This window comes from Pempheris klunzingeri, chromosome 14 (assembly GCF_042242105.1).
Source record: "Pempheris klunzingeri isolate RE-2024b chromosome 14, fPemKlu1.hap1, whole genome shotgun sequence".
Classification (NCBI taxonomy): Eukaryota; Metazoa; Chordata; class Actinopteri; order Acropomatiformes; family Pempheridae; genus Pempheris; species Pempheris klunzingeri.
This window is the reverse complement of record NC_092025.1, coordinates 17,866,598-17,894,385: the sequence shown is the minus strand read 5'-3', so window position 1 is coordinate 17,894,385 and position 27,788 is coordinate 17,866,598. Positions and strand designations below refer to the sequence as shown.

The 27,788-nt window shown below is 38.6% G+C and overlaps 1 protein-coding gene across 3 annotated transcripts; it reads left to right on the top strand.

The window, feature by feature from the left end:
- Positions 1-113: 113 nt before the first annotated feature.
- On the top strand, positions 114-27,644 carry LOC139213229 (prolyl 4-hydroxylase subunit alpha-2-like). 3 transcript variants are annotated; one of them, XM_070843880.1, is made up of 16 exons: positions 114-194; positions 8,745-8,850; positions 10,604-10,700; positions 11,442-11,593; positions 13,525-13,662; positions 15,443-15,682; positions 17,137-17,333; positions 17,662-17,838; positions 19,055-19,125; positions 20,058-20,157; positions 20,394-20,447; positions 21,727-21,786; positions 21,858-21,923; positions 23,399-23,467; positions 23,987-24,083; positions 26,224-27,644. In XM_070843880.1, the coding sequence occupies exons 2-16, from the start codon at positions 8,763-8,765 to the stop codon at positions 26,292-26,294; spliced, it is 1,677 nt and encodes a 558-aa protein (XP_070699981.1). In that variant the 5' UTR covers positions 114-194; positions 8,745-8,762; the 3' UTR covers positions 26,295-27,644. The 3 variants fall into 3 exon arrangements, with proteins under 3 accessions (XP_070699981.1, XP_070699982.1, XP_070699983.1); XM_070843881.1 differs by lacking the exon at positions 21,727-21,786; XM_070843882.1 differs by lacking the exon at positions 21,858-21,923.
- Positions 27,645-27,788: the final 144 nt, after the last annotated feature.

The window sequence follows — 27,788 nt, the reverse complement described above, 5'->3', positions numbered from 1 at the left end:
GCAACACGGTATGACGCGATATTTTAAAGTTCGTGCGCCTCTTTTCGAAGCATTACGGTCAGTCCTGCGGGTGGTTCTGTACGTGGCAGCGACCAAAGCCCCTCTTGTCCTGCTCACAACCCCAGGGGTGCCAGCAGAGACTGCGTCCACATACCGAAGCGTGACGTTACTCTTTCAGACGCAAGAGCGTAGAGGTAAGATGACATGAAACACTGCACGCAGTTATCCACAAAACCCTCATTTTCATCCGCGGAAGGGGGCTGAATCGTCGGGCTCGCGTGCCCGCCGAACATGCTGGGATGGTTGTCAACAACTGGGTCCAACAGGTTCTTTTAGGAAGGGAGCAGCGTTACCAGATACTCCTGACGTTTTGGTGCCAAGATAAAGGAGCGACGGCTCGTTAGTCTGTGAGGTCTGTGTTTATTTCCGACATGTTGGTTACATTGTAGTGTAAGTGTGTCTCGGTGTCAGTGTCTCCCAGCGAAATGGGGAGAAAGTTTTGAAACTTTGTGGCAAAAGCACACCAGGCGGTGTTTTCTACGTGATACCGTTTGTTGCGCACATACCTTGAAACGGGCACTAGCACGGTTTTTTTATTTATTTATTTATTTATTTTAAAATGTTGGCGCAGTAAATAGCCTCCACCACAGGCTGCAGGACGTTCACGGACCCTGGGAGCTCAAGTGTTGGGAGTTTCTAGAAACAATTGTGACGTCACCAGGAGAGCTCGTGTCCAGCTGGAGATGATGGTGGTGGTGGTGGTGATGATGATGAGGAGGAACAGACTCCTCTGCCTCACACTTTGTGGTATTAGTGCTGCTCACACTCTATTTTAACTACAGCTACGGTTCACTAAAAGCCAGGCAATTCTTTCATTACAGCAACTGCCGTCTACAAAAGAAATAGGCCCAATAAAAAAAAAAGGTGCAGGAGTGAGGTCTCAGAGTAATGGAAAAAGAGATGCTGCTGTTATATTTACATGAAGTGTAGTTACCACAGCAGGGTGCTCCATAAAGGAAATGTGAAATCTTGGAGGTGGTCGTCTCAAAACCAGTGCAGTATAAGCAAAACTATTTGTTATACATATTAATATACACATGAGGTGAATGGTCCTATTTAGGGGAACCTACTAGTGCTGCAGCTCATGATTATTTCCATTAATGGTTTGTTTGTCAGTTATTGTCTTGATCAATTGTTTGCTCTATAAAGTGTCAGAAAACAGTAAAAAAAACAAACAAACCTGGATTAGGTTTGTTTGTTTGTTTGTTTGTCGGCCAGTGCAAATCTTAAATTATAGGCCTTCTTGTCACATAAGACAAAGAAAAGCAGCAAATCCTCACTCTGGAGAAGTTGGAGCCAGTGAAGGTTGGGTATTTTTGTTTGGAAATTGACAAAAACTGTGGGTTCAAAAGGTTAATTCATTGATTAATGAGCTCCAAAAAAAAAGATATTTGCTTTATCCACCTTTGGCAAACGGCCACCAAATGTCACTGTGCACATAGTCCCAACATAAAGGGTTGTGAGCACGCTAAGTGAGCGATGCCCCGCAGTGATTTATATGCAGTACAATGGCAATAATTGGATGTGGCAGCCATTAGATTGTGAGTAAATGGAAGGCAACAAATGGAGGGATGTCATTAATCTGTCAGCAGTAATGTGGCTGTAAGGCAGGTGACCTGTTCTCTGAGGAGGATGATGTTTTGCTAGATGCAGCTGAAATACAGAAGTGCTTTATGTGATCTCCCCATTTCTATGTCTATCCTCTTTTTCCTGTATAAGTTGCAGCCAGTGTCCAAGTCTGGTTGTTTATTTATCATTAATGTCTTGAAACAATGTCTGTCTGAATGCCTGGGTGATTTATATTTATTGCAACATTCAGATTTTCTCTTTATTAAACATTATATATGAGTTGCTGGTGTTTACATACCAGAAAAGGCTTTTGGAAGTGGATCATGTGTGTGTCCATACGGAGGCCTACTTACGTAAACTAATGCATGCAACTTTGTGTCAGTAGATGGTTTAACGTTAGTCACACCATATAAACAAGTGACCCTGTGCTATAATGCATGAGCTCTTCTACCAGGCAGAGATAAACCTCTTTGCGACACAGCAATTTGATAACCGTTTAACGGTGCTGCCACAGCCTAGCTGCCATGTTAGAACTTTAGTCACATTTGGGGCCAGGGGAGAACATTTAGCAGTGGTTGTCTTCACAGTAAAATGGATCTAGTCTATATTTAGTTGCCACGTGGCTGCAGAAGTTTTTTTTTTTTTCCAACTCTCATTGCATCTGCAACAAATTTGCCCTAATGTCAGCCACACATGGTCAGCAGAAATGTTGAATTTGAATTTGGAAAACTGTTTAACCCTTTGCCATATAGTCAAGAGATTTTCTACACTGTCCTCCCTGATGTTGTCTACAAAACATTACATGACATTCGTTCAGCTGACGAATGTCGTGTAATGCATTGTGGACAAAGCAAAATACAGTACGTACATTGAACTCAAAAGGAACAAGAGCTATATGTTGTCTAGTTTACAGGGTCAACTAAAGCCAGTTGGAAATGCTCACTTCTGTTGCCTCAGAGTATCGAGAGACTGAAATGTCAATATAAGTAGTATTTCTGTTGCCCGACTGTATTAAGTTGCAAAATTGCTCCTAAATGAGAAATGACATTTCTCACCCCTCAAGCGATGTTTTGTGGAAGTGAAAGTCAAAGCAGTTTTTTTTTTGTGCTCTTAGTTTGACTCTGCAGAAACATCAGGTGGAGAAACCAACCATTCAGGACACGTCTGATTTAAAAAAAAAAAAAAAAAAGAATGTAAATTTCTTTATCCTGTCAGCAAAGCCAAAGAATTTGAATATCACAGTACCTGTAACAGATTTTTTTTTACAGGCGTTGAAAATAGTCTAACTTCTTATTCTACCGACATGCACCAGAGCAACGTCAATTACAGGTTTCAAGTTTGAATCTGAAATAGTTTTCTTTGCTAGTGTTGATCTCAACTGTCTGACAGGTAAGGATTGTCTGAGCATGTTCACAGCCTGTGAATACTGTGTGCATGTGCTTATACCGTATGCAATGCATTATGTAACATACATATATCACTCTACACATGTGTGTGTGTGTGTGTGTGTGCGTGGGTTGGGGGATGGGGAGTCAGAAACATACCTGTTTAGCATCAACCATTGGTTGTTTATGTTAGTGCACCACTTACAGGCTTCACAGCGTGGAAGAAGTTAGCAAGCATCTCGTCTATCGTAAGAGGACTAGAAATACAGATTGCTGCGATCTTACTCCTCACAAGTCTTATCACAATACTGGAATTTGGTCTTTGCTGCCAAAATGTAATGTAGATAAAATGTGACCTGCCTTGATCCCTCTGCAAGCAAGAAAAGCCACCATGCACAATGTTTTAGGGATCAGTTTGAAGGTCTGGCTTCGTTGGCTCTGCGAGTTAAAATAATTCTATATTTTGCTCTGGGTGCCAGGTGTACAGTAAAAATCATGTTTGTTTAAAATACTAGTCGGTGGATTCTGTTGAATTTTGCATTGAGACTTGTAGCCCCCTCAATAGCCAGGTTACAGTTAAATCTTTCCTCATTTTTTAGCTTTCTCATGTGTCTCAGCCTCCTCTTTATCTTAATCTTCTTCATTTAGCTATCCCACTTTCTTTGCCCAATAAACCTATTCTGTAGAACACCTTTCCTAAATTATTTCTGACTTTTTAAAGGTTATTAAACTATTGCCTCAGTTGTGTTGATGATCCTCTCCTACTCTCGTCCACCCTTGTACTTTTTGCTTTTGCTCTTGTGAACATTTCTTACGAAATGTTTTTGTTCAGGGGAAAAAATAATGAGAAAGATCAGATTTATTGTTGATTAGTTTTCAGAAATATATTTTATGTGTGATTTCAATCTGCTCTCCCACACAACTGCAAAAGTATTTTAATAACTTCTCCAGTTGGCCTAAGACAGCTGTTGCTCAGACCAGCCAGGTTTTCCTCTGTAAATTTGTCATCAAGTGAGGACTAGCAGGAAAGAAGTACAATACAACTACAGATGTTGAAAATGTTACTTTCTGAGGAAGTGGTCTCTCCTAAGAAACCCCGACCCCACTGCAGACCTTGGATCCTGACTGCTCTGCCTGTTGGGTTTCTTATCTCTCTCATAGAGCCACACCCCCATGTAAAAGACCAAAAGTGTGGAGAAACTTGAATCCAGTTGTTGGCTGTAGCTGAGTCCCTGTGGTTTTTGTCGTCATTCACTGCAGTCAAAACTTTTGCTACAGCAGAGCTTAACACTTGTACTCACTTGTAAACCAATGAAAGAACAACAAAAGCGGTTAGAGTCACTGTCAAAGAGCAAGCAAGCATAGCAAATCAGAGCAGAATTATTTTGCATATCACTGGATCAACCTTTAATCGCTCGGAGCCCCTACTGGTGTTGGTCCAGCATGGCTGTGTTATCTCAAATTTTAATATTTTTTGCTGACCTCCATTTTGTCTAATTTTGTTTCTTGTTGCCTTTATAGCTTGGAACACCGGTCTTGTTGCACTGTAGAGCTGCAACAATTACACCAACACTGAATATTTTCATAATTGATAAATCAGAAGCCTATTTTTAAAGAAATTTTACTCTTATCGTCTCCAAGTAAATTTAGATATTTTTTGGTGTCTTAACTCCTGTGACAGTAAACTGAATATCTTTTTGGGTTGTGGACAAAGCAACACATTTGAGGATGTCATCTATGGTTTTGGGAAACGCTGATTGCCATTTTTCACCACTTTTTTTTGACATTTTATAGACAAAACAACTTGAAACAATCAAGAAAATAATTGACACATGAATCAATAATGAAAATAGTCATTAGTTGCAGCCTCCTACACTGTACAGGTGTATCTTCAAGATACGGCTGTCTGGTCCTGTCTTCTAATGACCTTTCATATCATATCCTGTCCTCCTCTCAGTGCTATTCCATACATTTGCCAGAAATGCGTGGCAAGGGTCAGGACTTGGGAGCGTGGGGTGGTAAATGTAACAGGCCTCCTTCCAGGAATGTGACCTGAGTGTTTCAGCTTGCACCAGCAGACAGGACTGTGTTTGGGGTCATCACACAGGTTGTAAATAACAAGGAGAGGGATTTGGTCCTTTCATTTTTAGTTTAGGACAAAAGGTGGTAAAGGTTTTCACTCCTTAAAGTAAACCATCCAACAAACAAACGCGCTACTTGTAAGAGTGATATCACTGTTTTACATGATGAAATCTGTAACTAACTTTACAGTGTAAAGTCAAATGTGTCACTTGTTCAAAAGTAAAGACTTCAAATAGTTCACAAACACATGCTAATCTTAATGCTAATTTTGTATTTATTGTATAGGAAGCCCTAAATATTGAAATGTTTTTGCAACACAGATAATTTAGGCAATGCTTTGGCACTGATGTGGTCTGCCTTCATCGTCCATGTCCACCAATGGACTGACCACAAGAATCACGAATGCATTACCAATATGTGTTTTGTCTTTTCAATAATCATGTTAGGTGGTGGAAAATTATTCAGTGTGCATGGTTAAGGAGCTCGTTCCATTTTGTGGCTGTGGTTTCTTCTGTTAAATTTGCAGGGATTTTTTTAAGTGTAGTTTTGTATATAAAAGAAGGCATCCCCGATACAATTATTCAAATGATGCTCAAAACCATTAAATATCTCCAAGGTGGCTCGATTTTATTTTAAATGTAGTGTTCTTTAGTAACTACGTGTGGAGTTTTTAAGTGTGTTTGTCCTATCGCTCCCCACCAGCTGGATACTCTCAACAAGTTTGGACAGCTCTGCAGCTCTCCTACATCATGGAGAAGACAGAACGACTTGTCTGTGTTGAGAAAACTGATAAAATACTTTAACTTCTAAGCCAAAACGCAAGACTAAATATGTGCTGCTCTGTGAATCTTGATTCTGAAATATTTGATAAACAAACACTGACTTATATACCTACAGTACAGCCACTGTGGTACATTCCAGCAAAATGACTATAATTGTAAATGCTAAAACTGGGTTTAAAGAAAAGCGAGTGAGAAAAGTGAGAGTGCTGTAAACTTCATGTCCTTAACAGCAAGGTTGTTGATCAAAATGCATCTGACCTTTTTTTGTTGTTTTTTTTCTTCTTCTTCATAATACTCATCAGACTGTTATTAAAACATTTAGCTCAGGATTGATCAATTTATGTTGAGTTTGTCCCAGATTTCTTATAGGGTATGCAGGGCTGAAACATATGGGAAAGTTAAATTCACAGTCACTTGCTGTACGTTTTTAAGCCATTTGACAGCCCTTCACCAACACCTACTGTTGACTAGTACCATATGGCGGGGCTGTCTGGATGTTTGCCTCATTAAAAGGATCAGTTTGTCACAAATAAGCCAAATTCCTTTTTGTTTTACATAGGACTTTACAAAGGATCCACTGAAGACTTATTATACAGTGGCAGACGGATGCTGTCTTTTCCCTTGAAGTGCGACATTTTGTCCTAGAAATATGTTCTTTTAGGTATTGATGCCTTACTTCCTCTCGAGCATGATGTTGGTGTCATAATGTCTCTTTGGCCTCAGGGCTGTGTAATACTTAATTAAATTTGTCAAGACTTATTTTGGCAACAAGAGAAAGTCTGCCTGTATTTTGTCCGCAGGCGTCATGTAAGTGAAATGATTTTAACCTAAAGCAGATTCCTCACAAAGTTTTACTACACTAACAATTGAGGTGCCAATTTTCTGCTTCAGAAGATCTGTATTGCTAAACCCTTGATGAGATGGTGGTGGCAGACAGAAGTGTGTGTGTGTGTGTGTGTGTGTGTGTGTGTGTGTGTGTGTGTGTGTGTGTGTGTGTGTGTGTGTGTGTGTGTGTGTGTGTGTGTGTGTGTGTGTGTGTGTGTGTGTGTGTGTGTGTGTGTGTGTGTGTGTGTGTGTGTGTGTGTGTGTGTGTGCTTAGATGTGCTGACATTTGAAGTGTGGATGTATGTGCATGTTTTACACAGGCAACAGCAAACATTCAGCACTGAGTGATGTGGTTAAGCAGAATTAGATGGAATCCAAGAGGAGAAAGTGGAGGAGGGTCTTTTTCTTTTTTCAAAGCAAATCCCAAACAAAGTTGCTCTCAGTGCTTGAAAGAACAGAGAGTCTCTGGCAGGTGATACATCACTGTTTAGTCCTGCTTTTTTAACTTTGGCTCTGTTGCTGGCTCTACAGTAGCAGCAAGTGCACACAGCTAATGTTACTTTGCCCTAGATAACACCGTTTATCTAATAGGACCATTATTAGGGAAAGAAATGTGGCTTTATACAGAACATAAACTGCCTGCCTAATTAAAACAATCTAACCTGATGTTTAGTATATATTTGTTTGGTATTTTTTACTTTATTATGTCAGTTCTTGGGCTTCAACAATTATTTTCATTATCAATTAATCTGACATTGTTTAGTCTTTCAAATGTCATAAAATGGTAAATGTCCTCCAGTCAGAAGTCAGGTCTTCAAATGTCATGTTTTGTCTGACTAACGGAACATAACCCAAAGGTATTCAGTTCAGTCATGTGCAACAGAAAGAAGCTGAAAATTGGAGAGGTTGAAATCTACAATAAAACATGTAATATTAGAACAAAACAATATATTTTTGTAATTTTTGCTTGAAAAATTATTTAGAATAAAAATATAGATAATGCACCACATGACAGTGTGAAAACAATGTGACAAGGGTTGATCTTAGAGATGAACCAAAACCAGACTTTTCCGATTTTTCTTGGTGTTTTGGTTCAATCTCACTGCCCCAATACTTATATTTTTTACTAATCTTTTTCAATAGTCAGTGTTTGAAGTGAAACAGCAGAAAAACAGCTTGTGAACATAAAAGAGAGTGAATATTGGATTTACATGTCAGGTGGCCAGAAACACGATTCCAAATTAATGTTAACGTTGCCTCATAATTGTGGTTGAGGTTGGGAATGCTGTTATTGCAGGTTTAAAGAATTGATCAATTATCAAAACAGCTCTAGCCAAATAAGTCTTAAGTTTCTGTTCAGCATTTGAAAGATTGATTTCGGGTTACCATTTTAAAAGTGGGTTGCTTGAGTATCTTCGTGGAATTAATGTTGAACTGAGTCGAAAAGGAAAATTAACTTATTTTGACCTTGTTTGCATGTGAAAACAAAAAAACCCTGTTCTTTTTCCACATTGTCCTTCCTTATTCTGTTTTAATGGCAAAATAATGGAGGCTATTATGACAGCATGCCTCCCACCAGGGATTAGTGACTCATTTGTAGGAAACGTACTGGAAACTATGAATATTGTTAAGCCATCGTCTAATTCAATGCAGAGACACAGCATCATCAGCATAAACGGCTGAATCTGGGTAATACAAACTGCAAGTCGATTGATATGCGTGGTTTAAGAATAAGAAGAACAATTTGTGACTGAAATACTGTGTGCCAGTTTTTAGTAGCCAATATGAAAACAAAGCACAGTGCTAATGATGGATGGAGACAACATGAAATAGTGGAACAGCTGGACTTTTCCACAGTTTGTGTTGAATGGTGTTTGAGAACAAGAGTACAAATTGTACAAAACTCCCCATGTTTTTGTCTGGCACAATTTATTAAATAATTATGAAGAACTTCAGGATGTTTCTCTAAAAAGGAGTATTTTGCAACATGAAAATTACTTCTGATTGTGTAACACTGACATTATCATGTTTGTCCTTGCAGGTTATTGAATGAGACAGAATGGGAAAGTTCCTGTCGTACATCTTTTGGGCTGTGCTCAGCTGCTGCTGCTGCTGGACAACGCAGGCAGAGATCTTCACTTCCATAAGTAGGTTTTTTCCCTCTTGTTACTATTGTTAGATTCAAATTTACCATTAATCTGCTTCCAGCTTTCACTTGGTCCACTGTGAGAGTTTCTGAAGTCAGTTAGCCACAAAAAATCCCCTTTGATACATTCTTTCTTTACACATTAAATGTCACTTTGAGGCCACAAACTACAAATTGTCACTGTGTGGTTGGATTTATTTATGATCCATTGACAGAGAACACCGATTAGACTAAGATATATTTTTTACATTTACATTTTTTTCTTCACATTGAGTCTGAATACACTTCACAGCATAGAGGTCAATGCTATTTTGGGAAATAATCTAATGATTTATTTCTGACTTAATCCAGGCCCACCTACTAATGGTTTACTGCTCATAATCCAAACCTTGTATCTTCAGCCACAATACTACAAAAAATCTATCAGCATGGTAATGTGGCTCTAACCCTAACCCTTGTATTACTTCAAGGACACACCAGGACTTATTTTTGACGTCCAAACGTGTTGAATGCATTTCCTACCTCAAAACATATCCAAAGCCATGTCTACTTGCTTGCAGTCTTCTCTGCCTTTGTAGGCACATTGCCGTGTGTCTAGGTGCGTTACCACCATCTCTAGGTCAGAGTGTAATAATGTTAAACCACTGACAGGACTATATATCATGCTATCCATGTGCATGTCCGGCCTCATGCCTTTGCACATTAACAAAACTGAGAACCACTCTTAAAAAAGCTGCTCCATAGCACCACTAGAGGTCAAGAACTCTACATGGTTTAAATAGGCTGTTAATTATCCATAATAAGGAAGCCGAAGTGTGTTTTGTTACACCCTGTGGAATTAGCCCTGAATCAGCAGGTTGCCACATGTAGAAGAGAAGTGAGTTTTGAGAAATGCCTGTCTTTACTTTACCATAAAAAAGCTTTTAGATAGAGGAAGTGGCTAGGAGGCCAGTAAAGTCCTAGTTTATTTTGAGGCACCCTAAGTAACCTGAGATAGATCACTGTGTTCACTTACCTTCCTTTGTCTAATAAGTGAGAAGAGGATCACTGATGTACACAAGCTGCTTTTGATATACAGTAGGCATCACATCACTCAGCAGGCTGCCTCTCATGAGACACTACAGTCATTTAGATCACGCTGATCTACTGCACTTGGCTGTTTAGTTATACTGGTTGCACGCAAGAAACAAATGTTTCATTATTTCCCTTCCCTGGCAGCCAATCTGAATAAATCACAGATCACCGTTTCCATGGAATTGTTTATGATGCATGCTACGCCCCAGTAGTCCCCTCAAATGCTCATGGATGACTTCCCTTTCTGAGTAATTCTATGCAATCAAAGCCTCGCAATTTGTGGCTGAGGATTTATTTTTACCTCAGTGTCTGTGGCAACCAGTGTCACCAGAAATACATTTAAGAGGCCTTTAAATCAAAGCACAACAGAGGTAAAAGTTGTAAAAGTTGGCAGTACTAGCAACTCTTTCACATTACAGGATGTTTTTTGATTAAATGTTAGAACATATTAGAAAATAGAAAATGAAATATCATTTAAATTAGAAAACAACAGATTTACCCTTGAAATACTAAACGTGCACATGACCTGTTTGTAAGCAGGAATATAGGAATGCTGTAGCTTTTTTGACACTTTTTTAATGGAAATTAAAAGGTGACACATCTTTTTGTGAGAGTGGTGATGCTAATTTTATTTTCAGGGACACCTCTCACTCATCTGAAGTATCTGTCTCTCTCTGCAGGCCAAATGACAGACCTGATCTACACAGAAAAAGAGTTGGTCCAGTCTCTGAGGGATTACATAAAAGCAGAGGAGTCCAAGCTTGCTGCTGTCAAAAGGTACATTCAAACCCTGTGACCTAATAACAGCCAATAACAACCCCTTTTTTCGTGTCTACATGGGGCTTTTTGTCAAGTTTCAGATGTCCATGAATCGTTAGCGGTTCCCCCAAAGAGACACTTCCCCCTCTAAACTTCTCAGATGGTTTAATTTAAATAACTGTGTGGAAGCCAAAGAGAAATATCCATTATGTTATGAAAAAGATTGAAAACAGGAAAATGTATATAAATGGCCTTTGGTATCAACAGGCTGGGGCATATGTTGGCAGTTTGAAACCAGCTCTTCACTGCTATCCACATTTTGTTTCATTTGTGTTCTGTTGTAAAACAAACAATGGTAATAGTCTGGTGTCAAAATCATCTCAGTAGCACTGATGCATACAATACATATTAATAATATCTGTTTTCTTTCACTAACAAACTGTTGTGCCAACATAGAGACTTGTTAATGTTAACGGTCCTTTAACCAGGCCCTGCTCAGTGTTTCGGTCTACTATTACCCTGCCTATTATCCTGCCATATAACATTTTTTTCTTTATTTGCACAGTGTGTGGTTTACATAGTGTAGCACAGTCTCTTTTCCATTTGACTGAAAAAGAGAGCAACATTTTCTTTTACTTTTGCAGGTCAAGTCATTGTGAAGTAATATGTCAAATGAATGCGATGCCCATATAATGGATCTATCTGCATAACAGGAGCTGTTGCAGTAGTAACAACACTGTCTGTCTGTCTGTCTCTCAGCTGGGCCAACAAACTTGATGATCTGACCAGAGTGTCCACCTCTGACCCAGAGGGCTACCTGGCCCACCCAGTTAATGCCTACAAACTGATGAAGAGACTCAACACCGAGTGGTCTGAACTGGAAAGCCTGGTGCTGCAGAACCCCTCTGATGGTAAGGAAGGGAAAGGAAGAAAAGAGAGAATTGATGAATGAAGGGGGGAAGGAGTAGAGTTGGATAAGAATGGTGTGATTTCGCTCTGCTTGGAGCGTTGATGTTCTGTCTTTGATCTGTATAATAACACTTCATCTTATGAGCTATCTGGATTGAGATAGGGCAGGAATCAATTTTTGGTATTGCTTTAATTTAGTCAGTGAGCCTCTGGTTTTTGGCCGCATGCAGCTATTAGCCTTGACTGGCTGACTGAGAGTATACAGATATTTGCTGTAATAACGCGCACCGACAATGTACGTGAACTGTGTCTGCCTTTGTGCAACACCCCAGACCATGGCGTACAGAGAAACCTCTTTTATTTTCATCCAGAATAGTTCCTTTTTCTCCTTTCTCTTTGCATACATTTGTGATACATCTGGAAACGACTGTAAATTTTGCTCAAGTTGAAACACATTCAACAGTTCAGCACTAGTTCATGCAGCCTTGGCCAAATCTGCATCCGTCCTGATTCTTGCCTTTCTGTTGACATGTATACATTTGTTCCCTGTCTAAACATCTCTTTACATTGTATAATATAAACATTCACCACTTTTTCTCTCTGCATGAGCAGAGAACGAATGGCAAGTGGCAAATATATAACACCCAGAGCGGATGCAAGCTCCATGATTACAGCTTTGACTGCACAGTGGAAATTTCTGCTGAGCGGCTCTGCTCAAATACTCCACCAGTGATCAGCAAGATAACAGAGGCTGCCATGTTTTAGCTACAGCTGTTTCTCATCTCATATTTTGGCCATGTTCTGTGTGTGTGTGTGTGTTTGTATGTGTGTGAGACAGATAAAATCTGTCATACGAGTGAGTCTGTATACGTGGCCATGAGTCAGAGAGAGAGAGAGAGCGAGGGGATGTGGACAGACTGGATGTTGGAGGAAAGTTGGAATTTGGACCTTTTTGTACATTATATCAAGTATAGGCTAATTTATTTAAAGGTGCCTTTGCTGAATATGACGGAGAGAAGCAAATGTCCCATCTGCCCTCAGGAGTTTCTCTTTTATTTTCTCAGACTTTACTGAGCAGCAGGTGTTGATGGAGTGTAGGTGGTGAGCAACAGGTGGTGAAACATGATAGCATGTCTCCAAAAAATAGCACTTGTGGGTAGTCAGCATTAACCACACACAGGGGACTGAACTAAATTTGATTAATTGGCATTGGCAACATGAAAAGGAAAATACTGGTCTCTCACAACAGAGGTTCTTATAAGGCTTCCAAGCCTCAGTACATCAAAGATTATGGCAATAGCTAATGTTTACCTCTGTTTTCATTACCAATTGACTACTGTAAACACACACTGACACAAGGTGAGAGAGATGAGGAAAGGAAAGAGGAGAACTTTAAGACAAAAGCTCAGTCAAAGCAAGGGGATCATTTGTGGTTTTATTGTTTTAATATATTTAAATTTTTTTCACTTTGTAAGAGGAACATTGACTCAAATCATTTATAATATGGTGGTGTGCATGCTCTCCCATCATGTTTGTTTTCAAATCACACCTCCCAAGACCCCTTTTGTGACTACACTGTGTTTAGACATGGCCTTGAGTGCTTAACAGAAAGTTCAACAGCGGCGCATTGAATCAAATCAATTTCGTTTCATTTCAAAGCTGACGATTTAAAAAATATGAAAATTCAAGTTATTCCGTATTTATCTCCAAGAATTTACTGTTCTGTTTCTGTAAATTGTTTTAGTATCAGATTGCTATTATTACATGGTTGAACACTGAAGGATAACTCAGTTTTTCAACAGCAATCTTAAGAGTTATCTTTTAACACGCTAGGTGTCATCCTTGGTTTAATTTGGTGGGTCTCAATTTGTTTTTTTCATTCTCATAAACATCCTAACCTTCCCAACCTAATGTTTGCTTACTTTTTCTCCAGGGTTTATTTCCAACATGTCCACACACAGACAGTACTTCCCAGATGAAGAGGATGAGACGGGTGCAGCCAAGGCGTTGATGCGCCTTCAGGACACGTATCAACTGGATTCTGAGGCTTTTTCCAGAGGAAAGCTGCCAGGTAACCAAGAAGTGCACAGTGATCATTTGAGAGAGCATGAATATATTAAGAGAGGTAGTGTGTACATATAGAGAGGAAGGCCAACTAAACAAACCCACACATTCTGATTTTTTTTTTTTTTTACTTGTGCGTATGTGTTTATACTGCTCTCCTTCAGAAAAGCAATTTAAGTTTTGGACCTCCGGACAGAGTACATTTTTGTGAAATTAGGTCATGTTGACCTAGTCCTCACTCCTTCAGGCATCAAGTTCAGCTTTATTTGTTAACACAGCCCTTCAGCGTAGTACGATTTTATACGACTTCACAGATCTCAGGACCTAGACCTAGCAGCACGCGCTACTGTCTGCATCATGGCCTTGTTTTATACTACTACCAGGAGTTATCATAGTCAGAAATCCTCCAATTGTTCACATAATCCTTTAAAATCAAACTGGTACGTGTCGGAGTTCAGTTAATAAAGCAAAAATATATGTATTATTTATATATATATAAATGTATATTTGTGTATCTGCCAGTTGACTCTGCCTTTCATGCTGAGCTAGGAATCACTAATCTTGGGTGACAGAGTCTGCATGTCTCCACCTGCTCACCAACAAACAATTTGAAACCAACATATAATGAATAACCTAGAGCGACAGATCAGATGTTTACAAACAAGAAAAAAACCCAACCTTTGAGGGAGGCTGTTATTTGCATATTCCAATGCATAGATCAGTACATAAATTGATCTCAAATAAAACTGTAATTGATGGATAATATCTGTACACTGAACATTCATTCTTTTTTGCAGCTGAAAACCAAGAATTACATTATCATTACATTATTTTACGTGCAATCTTTCACAGTCTGTAGTGGCCTGAGTTTCAAACCTAGAGTGAATATACTGGTATCATATGAAACTAGATGACCTACGGCATCCTTTGGTACCATGTCATGCCAACTTGTTGGGAAGGGAGGTAAATAATGCACCAAAGCTAGGCTAAATGTTGGCAAAGGAAAGACTGGCATAGCTATCTTTAAAGGGGTTCCTTCACCTCCCACCTCAAGATATCTGAATGGAAATTGATACATTTATTAGTTTGTATGTAGGTGAGAGTAAGTAAAAAATACCAATCTTTATTGAAGATGAAACAAATAAAAACAAAGATAATCGAAATGCATTAGCACTCATTCAAATCACTGATGGAGTGTTAAGAAATGCTTGGTCATGTTTCTACATTCAGAATTGTTGGATGAGTATATTTTGTGTGTTCAGTAAAATTTGATGAAAATTCCTGACAGAATTTCAATACTTTTGTCAATTATTATGGCTTCTCGACTTTATGTAACCTTTTAGTGTAGGCTTTATAGTTTTTAGGGCTATGAAGGTATGAAGATGTAGGCACCGGCAGAGAGTTTAAAAGGGTTAATACAAAAATGACATTTGAGAGACTGGAATCAAGTGGTGGGTGTTTCTGCCGAAATGAAAGATCCACCACACGAATATATCTACTGATATTATCACCTTTCATATGCTGTATATTGGCTATTAAGAAACAGGATAATAGCCATACTGCATTACTTAAACTAAACTAAGGGGATCTTCATCAAATGTTATGTTTTAGATTATGTGCTCATGGAAAAAAAACTGATACAATCTTATGGCACAATATTTAAGCTCTTAAATACTGTAGCATCAGTTGTGCTCCACTGCAGATAATGGTCATAATAAATTGGGGTCAGTATGTCTTGAAAAGAAAACATGATGGTTAGTTTTTGAACTTAATGAATCCTGTTCCAGGTATGCACTCCAGTGCTCTGCTGACAGTGGACGACTGCTATGACATGGGAAAGACGGCTTATAATGATGCAGACTATTACCATGCTGTGCTGTGGATGCAGCAGGCCTTGAAGCAGCTGGATGCCGGGGAGGAAGCTGTGGTTTCCAAAGCAGACATTTTGGACTACCTCAGCTACTCTGTTTACCAGATGGGAGACTTGCCTCGAGCCATTGAACTAACTCGCCGGCTTGTGGCTATTGGTAAGGTGCAGCATGCGTAAGTGTATGGACAAAAGTTAAAAGCTCAAATCTGTGTGCACACTAATACACATCTCACATACCATCCCATTCATTTATCTCAGTCAGTTTGATCATACTGCATGTCTTTCCTGCAGCCAGACAGGATGGGTGAATGGGTTCATGTCTTTCAGGATAAGTGTTGAATTTTTCAGTTGCCTCCCAGAACACGTACAGGCGCCATTTAGCTGACCAATATAAACACAGTCCTCTGCTGTGGGGTAACTGGTGGGTTTGTCTACTTGCTGTGTCACACATCTCTATAGCTCTCACTGCAGTAGTGCTTCTTGCTTGCCAGAGCAGCAGGGTGGAGTCCATCCAAACTAAAGGCCCGTGGTTTGTAACTCTTATTTTAGTCTCTGCACTAAGGGCTGTGTTGGAAGCTGCAGCCCATGTCTTTCTAGCGCTGCGGTATGCTTGTGAAGCTGTCAAATGCTATTAATTAAGGTAGAGCAGATTTAGCAGATGTAGTCCTACTTTGCGCCATCAAGTGCTATGGAAGAAATTCATTTTGCATTAATCAAAAAGAGATGCTGAAGTAACAGTCAAAAAGTTAGTAAGAAAGAACATACAGAGTCACAGAATAGGCACATGTACATGGGAAACAACTAGGCTAGACATTGCAAATAAGATGACATGATGAAAGATTGTGTTACTGTCTCATCACTCACATAAATTTTTTTTATATATATATATGTGTGTGTGTGTGTGTGTGTATATGTGTATATGTATATATATATAGTGTCAGTTAAATTCATCAGTCACAGTTCTTGATGGTTTTCTCTAGTAGGTCTACATTAGTAGGAAACTGTTGACATAGCAGGCATCTGCCACGGCTGAATTTGTGTTACTAAGTCAGTGTACTACAGCACTATTTTAAAGGGCATACATACTCATTTGTGTACATCTCAGCAATTTGACTCCCTAGTAAGAAGTATAAATTAGCTCCAGCAAAATGTTTAACTGCTCATTTTCTTCCTGAAAGATCCTTAACCAAGTCACTACTTGGTATACACTTTGTTGTTAATGTTCATCTAATAGTGGTATAAAAGGCGGCTTTGCTTCTACAAGGAGGCAGATTGCCTCGCTCAATGAGGATTCCTCAAAACTCCACAAGGGGGTGTGCTCTCTCCTCCGTTATCACCTCAAACACTAACTAAAGTACAATTATTATTATTATTATTATAAAATACTCTAGTACAAGCCAAAGTCCTGCATTAAAAGTGTTGGTTAACATAATGACTTTTAACTTTTTTTTAAATTTATTTGTGCTAAAAACTAATTTGCCTCGTCTCAAAAAATTATTGTTTGCAACAAATGTACAAACATTCATACAGCATCTCCTCCACCCCATAGGTTATTCCACCTGTCAGCTGTTATTTTAGCCACCATCAATATACATTTTCTTGTACTGACAGATCCAAGCCACCAGAGGGCAGGAGGAAACCTCCGGTATTTTGAGCGGCTACTGTTCAAGCAGCTCAATGAGATGAACCAGGCCTACCAGCCTGCCTCTGAGGAGCCCATCCAGCTGGGGACATACAGCAGACCTAAAGACCATCTCCCAGAGAGAGAGGTCTACGAGGCCCTCTGCAGAGGAGAAGGGCTCCAACTGGTGAGATGTTAAGAGAAATATAAAGGCGTGTTGAGAATTAGGCAGGATGTAATGTGAAAACCTGTAGCAGTTGGGCAGCTAAAATACTTTTGTTTTATTGTACATGCGTTTAGTTTGATTAAATGCTGTGTCAAGGCTAAGTTTTGGCCAAAAGGCCGCAGAGGGCAGTCAAAACAAAATCCAAATCGAGTTACTCAAACTCAAAGCTCTCGTAATATGAAAGACATTCTTCATTCTGCTCTTAATACTGCTTGGATTCAAATGAAACATTGTGTACAAATGAGACAAAGGGTTTGTTATTTTCTGTGTATCTTCTATATTTTACCAGAATGAAGCGAAGCGTAGCCGCTTGTTCTGTCGCTACCACGATGGTAAGAGGAACCCCCGTCTTCTGCTGAAGCCCATGAAAGAGGAGGATGAGTGGAACAGCCCCCACATCGTACGCTACCTGGATGTCCTGTCACACGAGGAGATTGAGAAGATTAAGGAGCTGGCTAGACCCAGGGTGAGATGATGATGATGAGAATAATAAACATAAGACATAACACAAGACATGAAAAAAATGCATCTGTATTATTATTATTATTATTATTATGATGATGTAGCCGACCTACAACAATTGGCTGTGACCTTTCAGTCACAAGGTAGCGCTTTCGTTTCTCTTTTCAACAAACATCTTTCACCTTTGCTGCTACATTTTAGGTTTTATGTGTATGTGAGACTAGGAAAATTAACAGATGATTGCTGGAGATGTTTCTCATATCTGTCCACACTAAAAGAAGAAGCGCAGTACAAGGTGGCTGATTGGGTTTAAAAAGGGTCAATTTATTTTTAACCACACATGTTTACTCTGAACAAAGACAAGCCTGTGCATCTTACCTCAAATTCTTCCTGCACCACTGCAGTTGCAGGCTGGCCTCTAAGATAACATAAGATAAGATCAGCTTCATTGATCCCGAAGGAAATTATTTTGCCAGAGTACAATACAAAAGTTGAAGCATATACACAATTACAGAAAGGAATTAAATAAAAATCAAAATAAGTATACAAAGTACAAAGTGTAAAGTGTGTAAGTGAAAATGCAGAGAAATAGTGCCTAACAAAATAGGTACAAAATGTAAACAAGAAGCGGATAAATAAAGTGAAATTGAGGGCAAACAGTAAACCTTTATACATCAGTCGCTATGTGTGTGTGTGCAAAATATATATGGGGTATTCCTCTAACAACTTGCACTTGTGAATATCTACTGTGTTTATCACTTACATGTACATACAGCTCAGGGCTCAGAACTAGAACATCATCACTCTTCAAACAACAAACTATTTAGTTAATCAGGAACTAAGAAAGACCAGTATAGAGCAAAACAATCCTTTGTCAATGAACTTTATATCACTTTAATATACCATATCAGGCACTGGTGCTGATAAAGTGCACTTTCTCTGTACTAAAGACACATTCAAAATATAAAGTATAGACCAGTCATGATTATGTTCTGAACGTATTAAAAGCAGTTCTCTTAGAGAATTCTCTGAATCTGCAAATAAAATAATGAATACATAGATTCTTGTGAACTCTTCAGCACGATAAATGTGTTGGAGAGAATGAAAAGACTTTTGTGGCATATCTTAGTTAAACCTAGAGTGTATTAACAGTGATATGTAATATTAATAATGACAAACACTTATTTTATTTTCTCTGTGGGTTGTTTTTGTTTTTTAAGCTTGCCAGAGCTACCGTCCGTGACCCCAAAACAGGCGTCCTCACCACAGCCAACTACAGAGTATCAAAAAGGTAACTGATTCAAAAAGGCTCCTTTTGGTACTTTATTGTAGATTTCAGTTGTTAGTAAAAACTGATAATGATGAGCTCTACCCATGCACTATGTATTATTAATGCCATTTGCAGTGTAAACCAAGGTACTCCAACCATGTACTGCATTACTCTTGTAGTTATTTTGAGGGATTCTCGAGCTTTGGCCTTTTAGCTCAGTTATTTCTTCACTCTTTATTACCAGCAACATTTCAGGTGATCGTAGCCCTTGCTACAAGGATACCCACTTCAGTGAAATTTTTGTTCTTTGAGCAGTAAATGTGTCCTTTTTTGGGTGTGCTTTAACATATTTAGTCCTTTTTAAAGAAAGAACCATTTTTGTTTTTTTGTTAAAAATTGTAAGAAGTGAAAATGCTGAGCCTCATACAAAACACAGGCCTCTGATAAAATTGCAATTTGTTGCAATGACGAGCTAAATGGACTGCAGGTCCAGGTTGGAGAACTGACAGTAAGGACATTAACAAGTCAGCAAAAGGTGATCAAGTTTCTGGCAAGTTAATAGGAATTGGAATGAACCACTAAAGCCCCAAAACAAAATAGACAATCTTGCCACTAGCTGTAACAAGACTGTCTGCCTTAAATACTAAAACTGTTTGCTGATGAAGAGCAGGTGAGGAATGACAGAAACTAGAAGGTCCAATCCCCAGTGTCCTCCCCGAACACTAAGCACTAAACACTCAAAGACTTTTTTTTTAACATCAACTGTGTCTTTGGCAAAAATGGTTGAATTAAAAGGCTCAAAACATTATTTCTAAGAAACGGCGCACTACTTTTTATGGCGTTCCATGTTCATGCAGCAGAGGAAGTCAAAGTAAAAAAAAAAAATTAAATAAGTTCAGTGTTTAAAGTGTAAGTTTGTGTATGTGTGTGTGCACATTTTTGTTTTTTTTAAGTGCATGGTTGGAAGGAGAGGATGACCCAGTCATTGCAAGAGTCAATCAGAGAATAGAAGACATCACAGGCCTTACAGTAGGCACTGCAGAGTTACTACAGGTAATGTAATACATACTACAATTACATGAATTACTAATTACTAAATTATTAATCAATATCCATTCCTCTCTTTTTCTATATATATCAAAAGTTGTAATATTCAGACTAATAATAATGAAAGTGATTTTAGCTTGATTTAGCATTCCTGAGTCCACACAACATGTACATGCATTATAGTTTGCCAGTTATTATTAATATATTAATTTTACATACATTTCCTTTGTCAATCTGACTAGGTTGCTAACTATGGAGTTGGAGGACAGTATGAGCCACATTACGACTTCTCAAGGGTGAGTTCACTTTGTGGGTGAAAGTGTGTGTGTGTGAGAAAGTCTAAGTGACATAAGTTGAGTTGCATGAAGTCAGGTCTAATCAGACACTTCCTCCCACTGTTTATTAAATGTAATATCCCAGATACGAGCGCTGCCATATTGCGCTGTTGACATCATTTGGAGCCAGAGTTTGCACAGAAGTGACGGGGGGGGGGGGGGGGGGTGAAGCCCCCATACACCAGTCCCCTTAAATTTCTGTCAATACACTCTGTTGAAAAACCATCTGTCTAATTATCATGTTTTTATAAACATAGTAAGAGAGTAGTCAGTCCCTACTGTCAAGACCAGTTTCCTGCTAATACTTAGAAACTTAAGAAAGTTCGATTGAACTTTACAAATTGATCACCATTCCAGTCCCTTCATAACAGCCACTTCATAATGTGCTATGTTCTCCAGCAAATAACTTTTCCAGTATTTCCAGCAGGGATTGTAAACGTGTGCAATGTTGATATTACCATACTTTGTCCATACTTGAGTTACTATGAATTCCAGGTCTGGCCCTTTTCCCAGAACTCCCTTGCTTCTGAGGAGCCCCCCATCCTTTATCTGATACTCATCAACTGGTTTACCTGTGATCACTCCAGAACTTTTCTCTCTCTAACTAAAGCACTTTGGTCACTTTCATAACTACTTGTTCTCCTAGTGAACGCTGTTGGACTCATCCTCATTTGCTCATCTTCTTTCTTGATAAAAGAAAGAAGATGAGCCTTCCTTCGAACAACCCTATCATGTCTTAACTTTGTTTCATACCAACCATTCACACACTCCTCTTCCTAAAGTATCCTTAAATACCCCTGACTTGTAGCTATAGCTATGAACTATTTTCCCTCTGTGTGTGTTACATCTGGCAGCCAGTCAATGTATGGCATAATCTATAGCTGTATAGATGTAAGGGCCATTGCCTCCTGTTGTTATGTCACTCAGTTGAGGTTAAGAATGTACGAAAAGATGAGTGGTTAAAGACATTTGTTTTGTATGGATGTGACTTCACACCTGTATGAGAAATTATTACATGCTACATGTTATCTTTATATTCTAATGTACATTATGTGCTTTTAAGACTATCATTAATTTTAACCAAGATGAAAAATGTAATTCAGTTGTGATTCAGTAATGTTTTTATGACAGAAAGCAGAGTAGCTTTTATTTGATGTGAGTGTAGTTAGTGCCCTTAGTGGCAGGCTCCTAGTGTGGGTCTTTTCAGTAATGGGTTAAACATTGTAAACATCTGTTGCAGCGCCCTTTTGACAGCACCCTCAAAGTCCATGGAAATAGACTTGCTACCTTCCTAAACTACGTAAGTACATGTGTGCGCGAGTGAGCAGCGTTTCCATCATGTATTTTGATTTCTGAATTTTATCTTTGTAGAAAGATGAGCCTGATGCTTTCAAAAGATTAGGCACTGGAAATCGTGTGGCAACTTTTTTGAACTACGTAAGTACGTGCATCCAGCCGCCGTTGATTGAAGGCTGGTCGCGGTAGCCTGCTGAACCCTGCACTCCATTCGTCTTTTGTTTCATCTTATTGGGCATAATGCATAAGCTCTGGTTCAATCTTGGACTTGGATTGATTGACTTTCATATAGGGCCATTAATTGGCCTATAGTGGCATTACAGAATTCATTTGATGTAATGGGGAAAGAGGTAGTAATATTTCTACAGGTTCTGCTGAATAAATATCTCATCACCTTGATGACTGAGAAACTTTGTAGACAAAGTATCTAAAGATAAAGTTTTTCTGTCAATCACTTCCGGTGCATATTGTGGAGAGTTTTGTTGGCCATTCCCCATTAACACGTGGTGTAGAAGCCACTCTTTATTTTACCCTTGCTAACACTGGATTATACAAAATAAAATTTTATGAAGTACAAGTTTATTCTTGAGTTAGACATGCACTTATTATTTTCCCCACAAAACCCATGATCGATCGAAGATCACTATCACTGATACTCGATGTTGATGTGATTTAGTATATTATCAATCTCTATCATAAATGTTTAAGTTGATCATTAGGGATGGTGAGGATAAAACAATGCAAAACAATGAAATCTGGGGAGTTACGGCCGGGTCACAGCAAATACTACCGAAATAAGATAAAGCAGTTAGATGAATGCGTCAGAACATTACAGAACACATTAGGAAAAAAAGTTAAATTGGAATAGAAACAGTTCAAGAACAGTCCATAGATTACTTTGTATACCACCTAAGCATATAGTTGAAGGAAAACACCTCACAAAGTGTCAGCACAATGTATATTTTAGATAACAGATGATCACCTCAGATCCATTAACTAATAGATGTTCTATGGGACACAACTGATCATCACCACGTACTATGATGTAAGTTAATTTTCTAATCAAGCAATGTGATGAAGTTGTGTTTGGAACAACTAGTGGGTGGGTTTTTCTCGTCTTTCTTGTCTTCCCTCACTGTAGTGTACTGTAGCATCTTTCTTATGCTCCATTGTTGTGTGAAGATGTGTCATCTGTCATTTTGTGCACCCCATTTCCAGCAAGACCTTCATAGAAGCTTGTTTTTTATTGTGTGCCACTCATCGAGCAATAAATTGTAGGATTTTTGTAATGAAATGACGTAAAAGCTTTTAACATTGAATTTGTCCGTTACATGGCATAGCATGGATGTGAACAGGTATTCTCAAAAAGGATATTATTATCATTATTACACGTCACTTTAAAGCAAGATACCGTATGGAGTGCAAATCTTCATAGCAACATGTGTTTTGTATTTTGACATGTTACATGTTGTTTTGAATACTAGAACAGAGGTGTGCTTTCTTTAGTCCTTAACACACACAGAAAAATGCATCCTTTGAGGATTGTTGAATACCAAAGTGTATTATTTATGGAAGTCACAGAAAAAGGCCCCAACCAGTTTGTTGTCTTTTCTCAGATGACAGATGTTGAGGCAGGAGGTGCCACAGTCTTCCCTGACTTTGGAGCAGCAATCTGGCCCAGAAAGGTGAGAACAGCAGGGACTGTGTTCCTCTGTGCGCATGTGAGTGGATTCGTGTGAGGAAATACTGTGACACACACCATTTTAGCGCCATCATGAATGTGTTTACTTTACACTGCTAATGTCCCTTATGGGACACAAATGTAATCCGAACAGTGTTTGTGTCAGTTCAGTGATGGATGTACTGAGACTTCTTAAGTTATTTTGCAAGTCTCTTGGCAGAATGAATGAAGATCTCATTGTGTGCGGTATTTTGTTTTTAGCCTAGTTTTTACAGGTTGATTTGGCTATATATGTTATATGTAATTTTTTTTATTAGCTAGTGAACAGAGCAGTGGCGATATAGACCCACAGCCCACAGATTCCACCAGCGATAGCTTGATAGCAACTCGAAGATCCTGTGGTCCTCAATATATTGCTGCAATAAACCACTCAGTTTGAAGCCATTTGTGCTCCAGATCTTTGATCTCTCATGTGCACATTGAATTTCACCATCGTTTTTGCACTTGTTCCATTTCTCCACAGGGAACGGCCGTGTTCTGGTATAATCTGTTCAAGAGCGGAGAGGGAGACTATAGGACCAGGCATGCAGCCTGTCCTGTCTTAGTAGGAAGTAAATGGGGTGAGTCTCCTCTTCACTGCTCTATTGAATGAATGTGAAAATGACTAAAAAAGAAAAGAAAGCGGCTACCTCCTGACAGTGAGCTAATAAAATGTGTTATTTGGTAAGAAGATAAACATAATGAAATTGGCAATATGACTCAACTCAAAGTCTGATTTTGTTATGTTGTGATGATATATCACTTTAAGAAATGCTGTGATGTAAATTAATGATTCAAAGCAAATTGCCATTAAAAACTGAGTACATAGAAAGTCAGTGAAAAATAAGGTGTTACTCTATTTGTTCCTCTAAATAGAAGCCATGGCAGCATGGCGTCTTAGTGCTACTTGTCTTCAGCTGATGAATATCCTTAAGTGTTTTAGTTCTCATTAATGAATTAATTAATGAATGTAATAAAAATCAACTATGAGTTCGACTCCCTGAAAGCAAAAAAGAAAGAATTGTTTTCACACTCATTTTAATCACTTAATCTTTATATTAGTATTAAAAATACACTGATACATGGCTGATAAATGGCCACATTTTAATGCAAATCACATCAATGGGCTCTACAGGCATTTGATAAAACCAGCTCTAGCAGGATAATAAGTGGGTCAGCGATCCTTTCAGCCCTGATGTCTGGATTCTTGTGTTGCCAGACAGATTTGATTGGTGTTGAGCATACACATCCACCCACGTTAATCTCGGAAACGTCTTGTGCGGTTTCTTTATCTATAATTTCAGCATGTTACAGATATAACGGACATTTACGGCATGCAAACTTTTGGTCTTCTTGCAATCATTATCATTCTTCCCAGCTTAGGCAAGATGTTGTGATGTTGTGTGTCTTCTTTCCTCATCTTCAACAAAGGAATATTGCCAGCTAGAAAAGAAGGGAAAGACTGGGTGGGAATGTGAGTGATCTTAGAGATGAATAGTGCCTTAGTTACGACACAGTCCAACAGAAGGAGGCAAGTTTAGTAAACAGTGCTGCCTGTGGGTAAAACAGTTCAGTCTGGGCTATTGCTAAGGTGCAACACATTCACTCAACATTTGTACCAAAAGTGGGAAGCACATGCTCTAATATTATGCTTCTGTTCGTTAATTTACATGTGCACAAAACTTCCTGTGGCCTCAAGTTAACTGCAGCAGCGTTTGGGGAAAAATACAAATTTCACAATGTAACGTCAATAATATGACTTGTAAGGAGGCTGATTCAAATTTTTAACTTAAACATACTCATACAAGCTTACAGTTCCTAAAACAACAATGTGAAATGTATTGATTTATTTTCTAGAAATACAAATTGTGCCATTGTACAACAGCCAAAATATTACAGCAAATACAAGATTTGTATGTTTAGTATTCAAAAATAATTACAGAAGAGGATCACTTTTCTCTAGGTATCACCAAAAGAGGCATTAATAGGTCATTTCAACTAATTCACAAAATACCCATAGTGTACTCTTAGTGGTGTCTAGCCATCAGTAGTTTTGTATTTATGCATGAAGGTTTTGAGAAATCAGCCCCTGAGATTCTACCACCACATCAGTAATGAAACTATTTCTGACGCTCAGTGTTGAGATGTGTAATCATCAGGTGCAGAAACAAAATACATGTTAAAGCACAGACTTCTTGTCTATTGGAGAAATCGCGGCACTGAATATGCACTTCTACATTTAAAGATCATTACATGGAGTTTCATTTAAATAAATGTGAAAGCATTTTTTTTCTGTTTTCAGGAGTACTAATCATCAGATTAACGTGGCAAGAGAAGGCTTTCCTAAAATATGTGTCAAAAATGTAATACAAAGAACAAGGAAAGCTGCCAAACTCTGCAGCTTTATCATAAGAATGGGGCTAATTACTGGGTGCAGTTGCAACCAGCCATCATATCACATTGTTTTTAACATGAGTGGATCAACTCCTGCTGCTCTGAGGTGATTTAAAAATAACAATGCAAAGAGATTCAAGATCTTCATATTTTAGGTGAAATTAGGAACACACTAAAACCTGTCCCGGGGGATGCTTTTACAACATGTTGACATGGAACATTTTGGCAGAGAGTGCTCACAATTTTTCTTTATTCTATGTACACAGGTTCTCCCTAACTGGCTAAGCTATTTATGGTCCTCGTGGTTTTTCTGTTTTGTTTTTTCAGTGTCAAACAAGTGGATTCATGAGAGAGGACAAGAGTTCAGGAGACCCTGTGGCCTGACAGAAGTGGATTGAAGTTAGATCCACATTCACTAGAGAACATGCAAAAACATTCACAGACACCGCCTCAGTAGTGCCTTAAATCTGGCAATGACGCAACTCCCAGGCACATTGTACGACACTTTGGCTACATATGTGTTCTCTCCCTCAATTTGTCCACATGATTAAGAATTGTTTTAGAAATTATGACACTGATTTGTGGGATCTGGCAGGATAATTTTCTTTTCTTTTCTATTTTTTGATCTGAAGATGCAGAACTCGGTTATCTGTCATGCATCCCCACACCACCCTCAGTTAATGAAAAATATGAATTGAGTTAAAAATTTAATAAAAGCATGTACTGTAAATAGAATTTACAAATGAGAATTGAATCTGATTCAGTGAATCAGCTGAATCAGTGCAATCTTGCTTTGCCAATGTACACCCATTTTATGGTCAATTTTATATACTGGTAGATCCAAATGTGTGAGCCCTTCACCAGATCTGCCAGAATCACCATTGATGCCAAAAAATACTTTCAGGTAACTATTGAGTTTTCACATTTGTGGTGATACAGCCACACCTTTATTTAGCTAATACAACACCAAAACATACAGGAGGTGTTATGAAAGCCATATCAAATGGTATCAGAGCTGGTTTATTTCAATTTACGCATTTCTGAAGGAGACACAATTTTGATTTCCATACATTGCATACAAAGTAAAGCTGAACATCTTTCTGTTGGTTATTTGAAATGAAAAAAAAAAAGTATTTGTAGGGAATAATGCTTGCAAAAACAGTCCAAGTTACATTAATCTTTGAGACACTAGAAACTTCCAGACAGTTGAACATTCTTTTAATATAACAATGACAAACAATACTTACAATTACTTAACGTGGCTACAATGGCTTAGCATGAATACAATGGGAACCTGGACGCTTGGACAGGACAAGACGATCTGGCACAGGACAAAGGGAGACGCAGACTATTTATACATGAGGTAATGGGAAACAGGTGGAAACAATCAGGGCGGGGCAGACAATCACAAAGGAAGTCAAACGGCCTGAAACGAGAGGAGAGTTAGTTTTCACAATAAGACAGGAAGTGAGAGACAAGACTAGACACGAGTGAACTAGACAAACTTCACAGATACGACGAGACATAACAGACACTAATTGGCTTTATTGTACTTCATTGCTACCAGCTTTATTTTGAGACTTGAAATCTTTATCATTTGCACCCAAAGTGTTTTATTCTCCTTCATATCTGACCGAAAAAAACATTTCCTCCAAATCATGTCCATGATGTCTTTATTTATATAGTGTTTAAGTTATTACACTGTTACAATCTTTTTTGTATAAGGTGGCAAAAAAGCAAGTCAATAAACGGTGTCTTTTATTAAAATGTTTTGTGTGTTTGTTCGCTGTTTTACAAGGTTTTTCTCTCTGTCGTCAAAATGTTCTTATTACCTAAGACGCCTTTTCAGACAGCATTGTCTTATGAATCTGCCGGTCTGTGTTGAAGCTAAG

Coding starts and splice junctions, on each gene's coding strand:
- LOC139213229 (XM_070843880.1), top strand. CDS start 8,763: ATGGGAAAGTTCCTGTCGTACATCTTTTGGGCTGTGCTCAGCTGCTGC. Junction 10,701..11,441: donor AAGCTTGCTGCTGTCAAAAG/GTACATTCAAAC, acceptor TCTGTCTCTCAG/CTGGGCCAACAAACTTGATG. Junction 20,158..20,393: donor GCACTGCAGAGTTACTACAG/GTAATGTAATAC, acceptor CAATCTGACTAG/GTTGCTAACTATGGAGTTGG.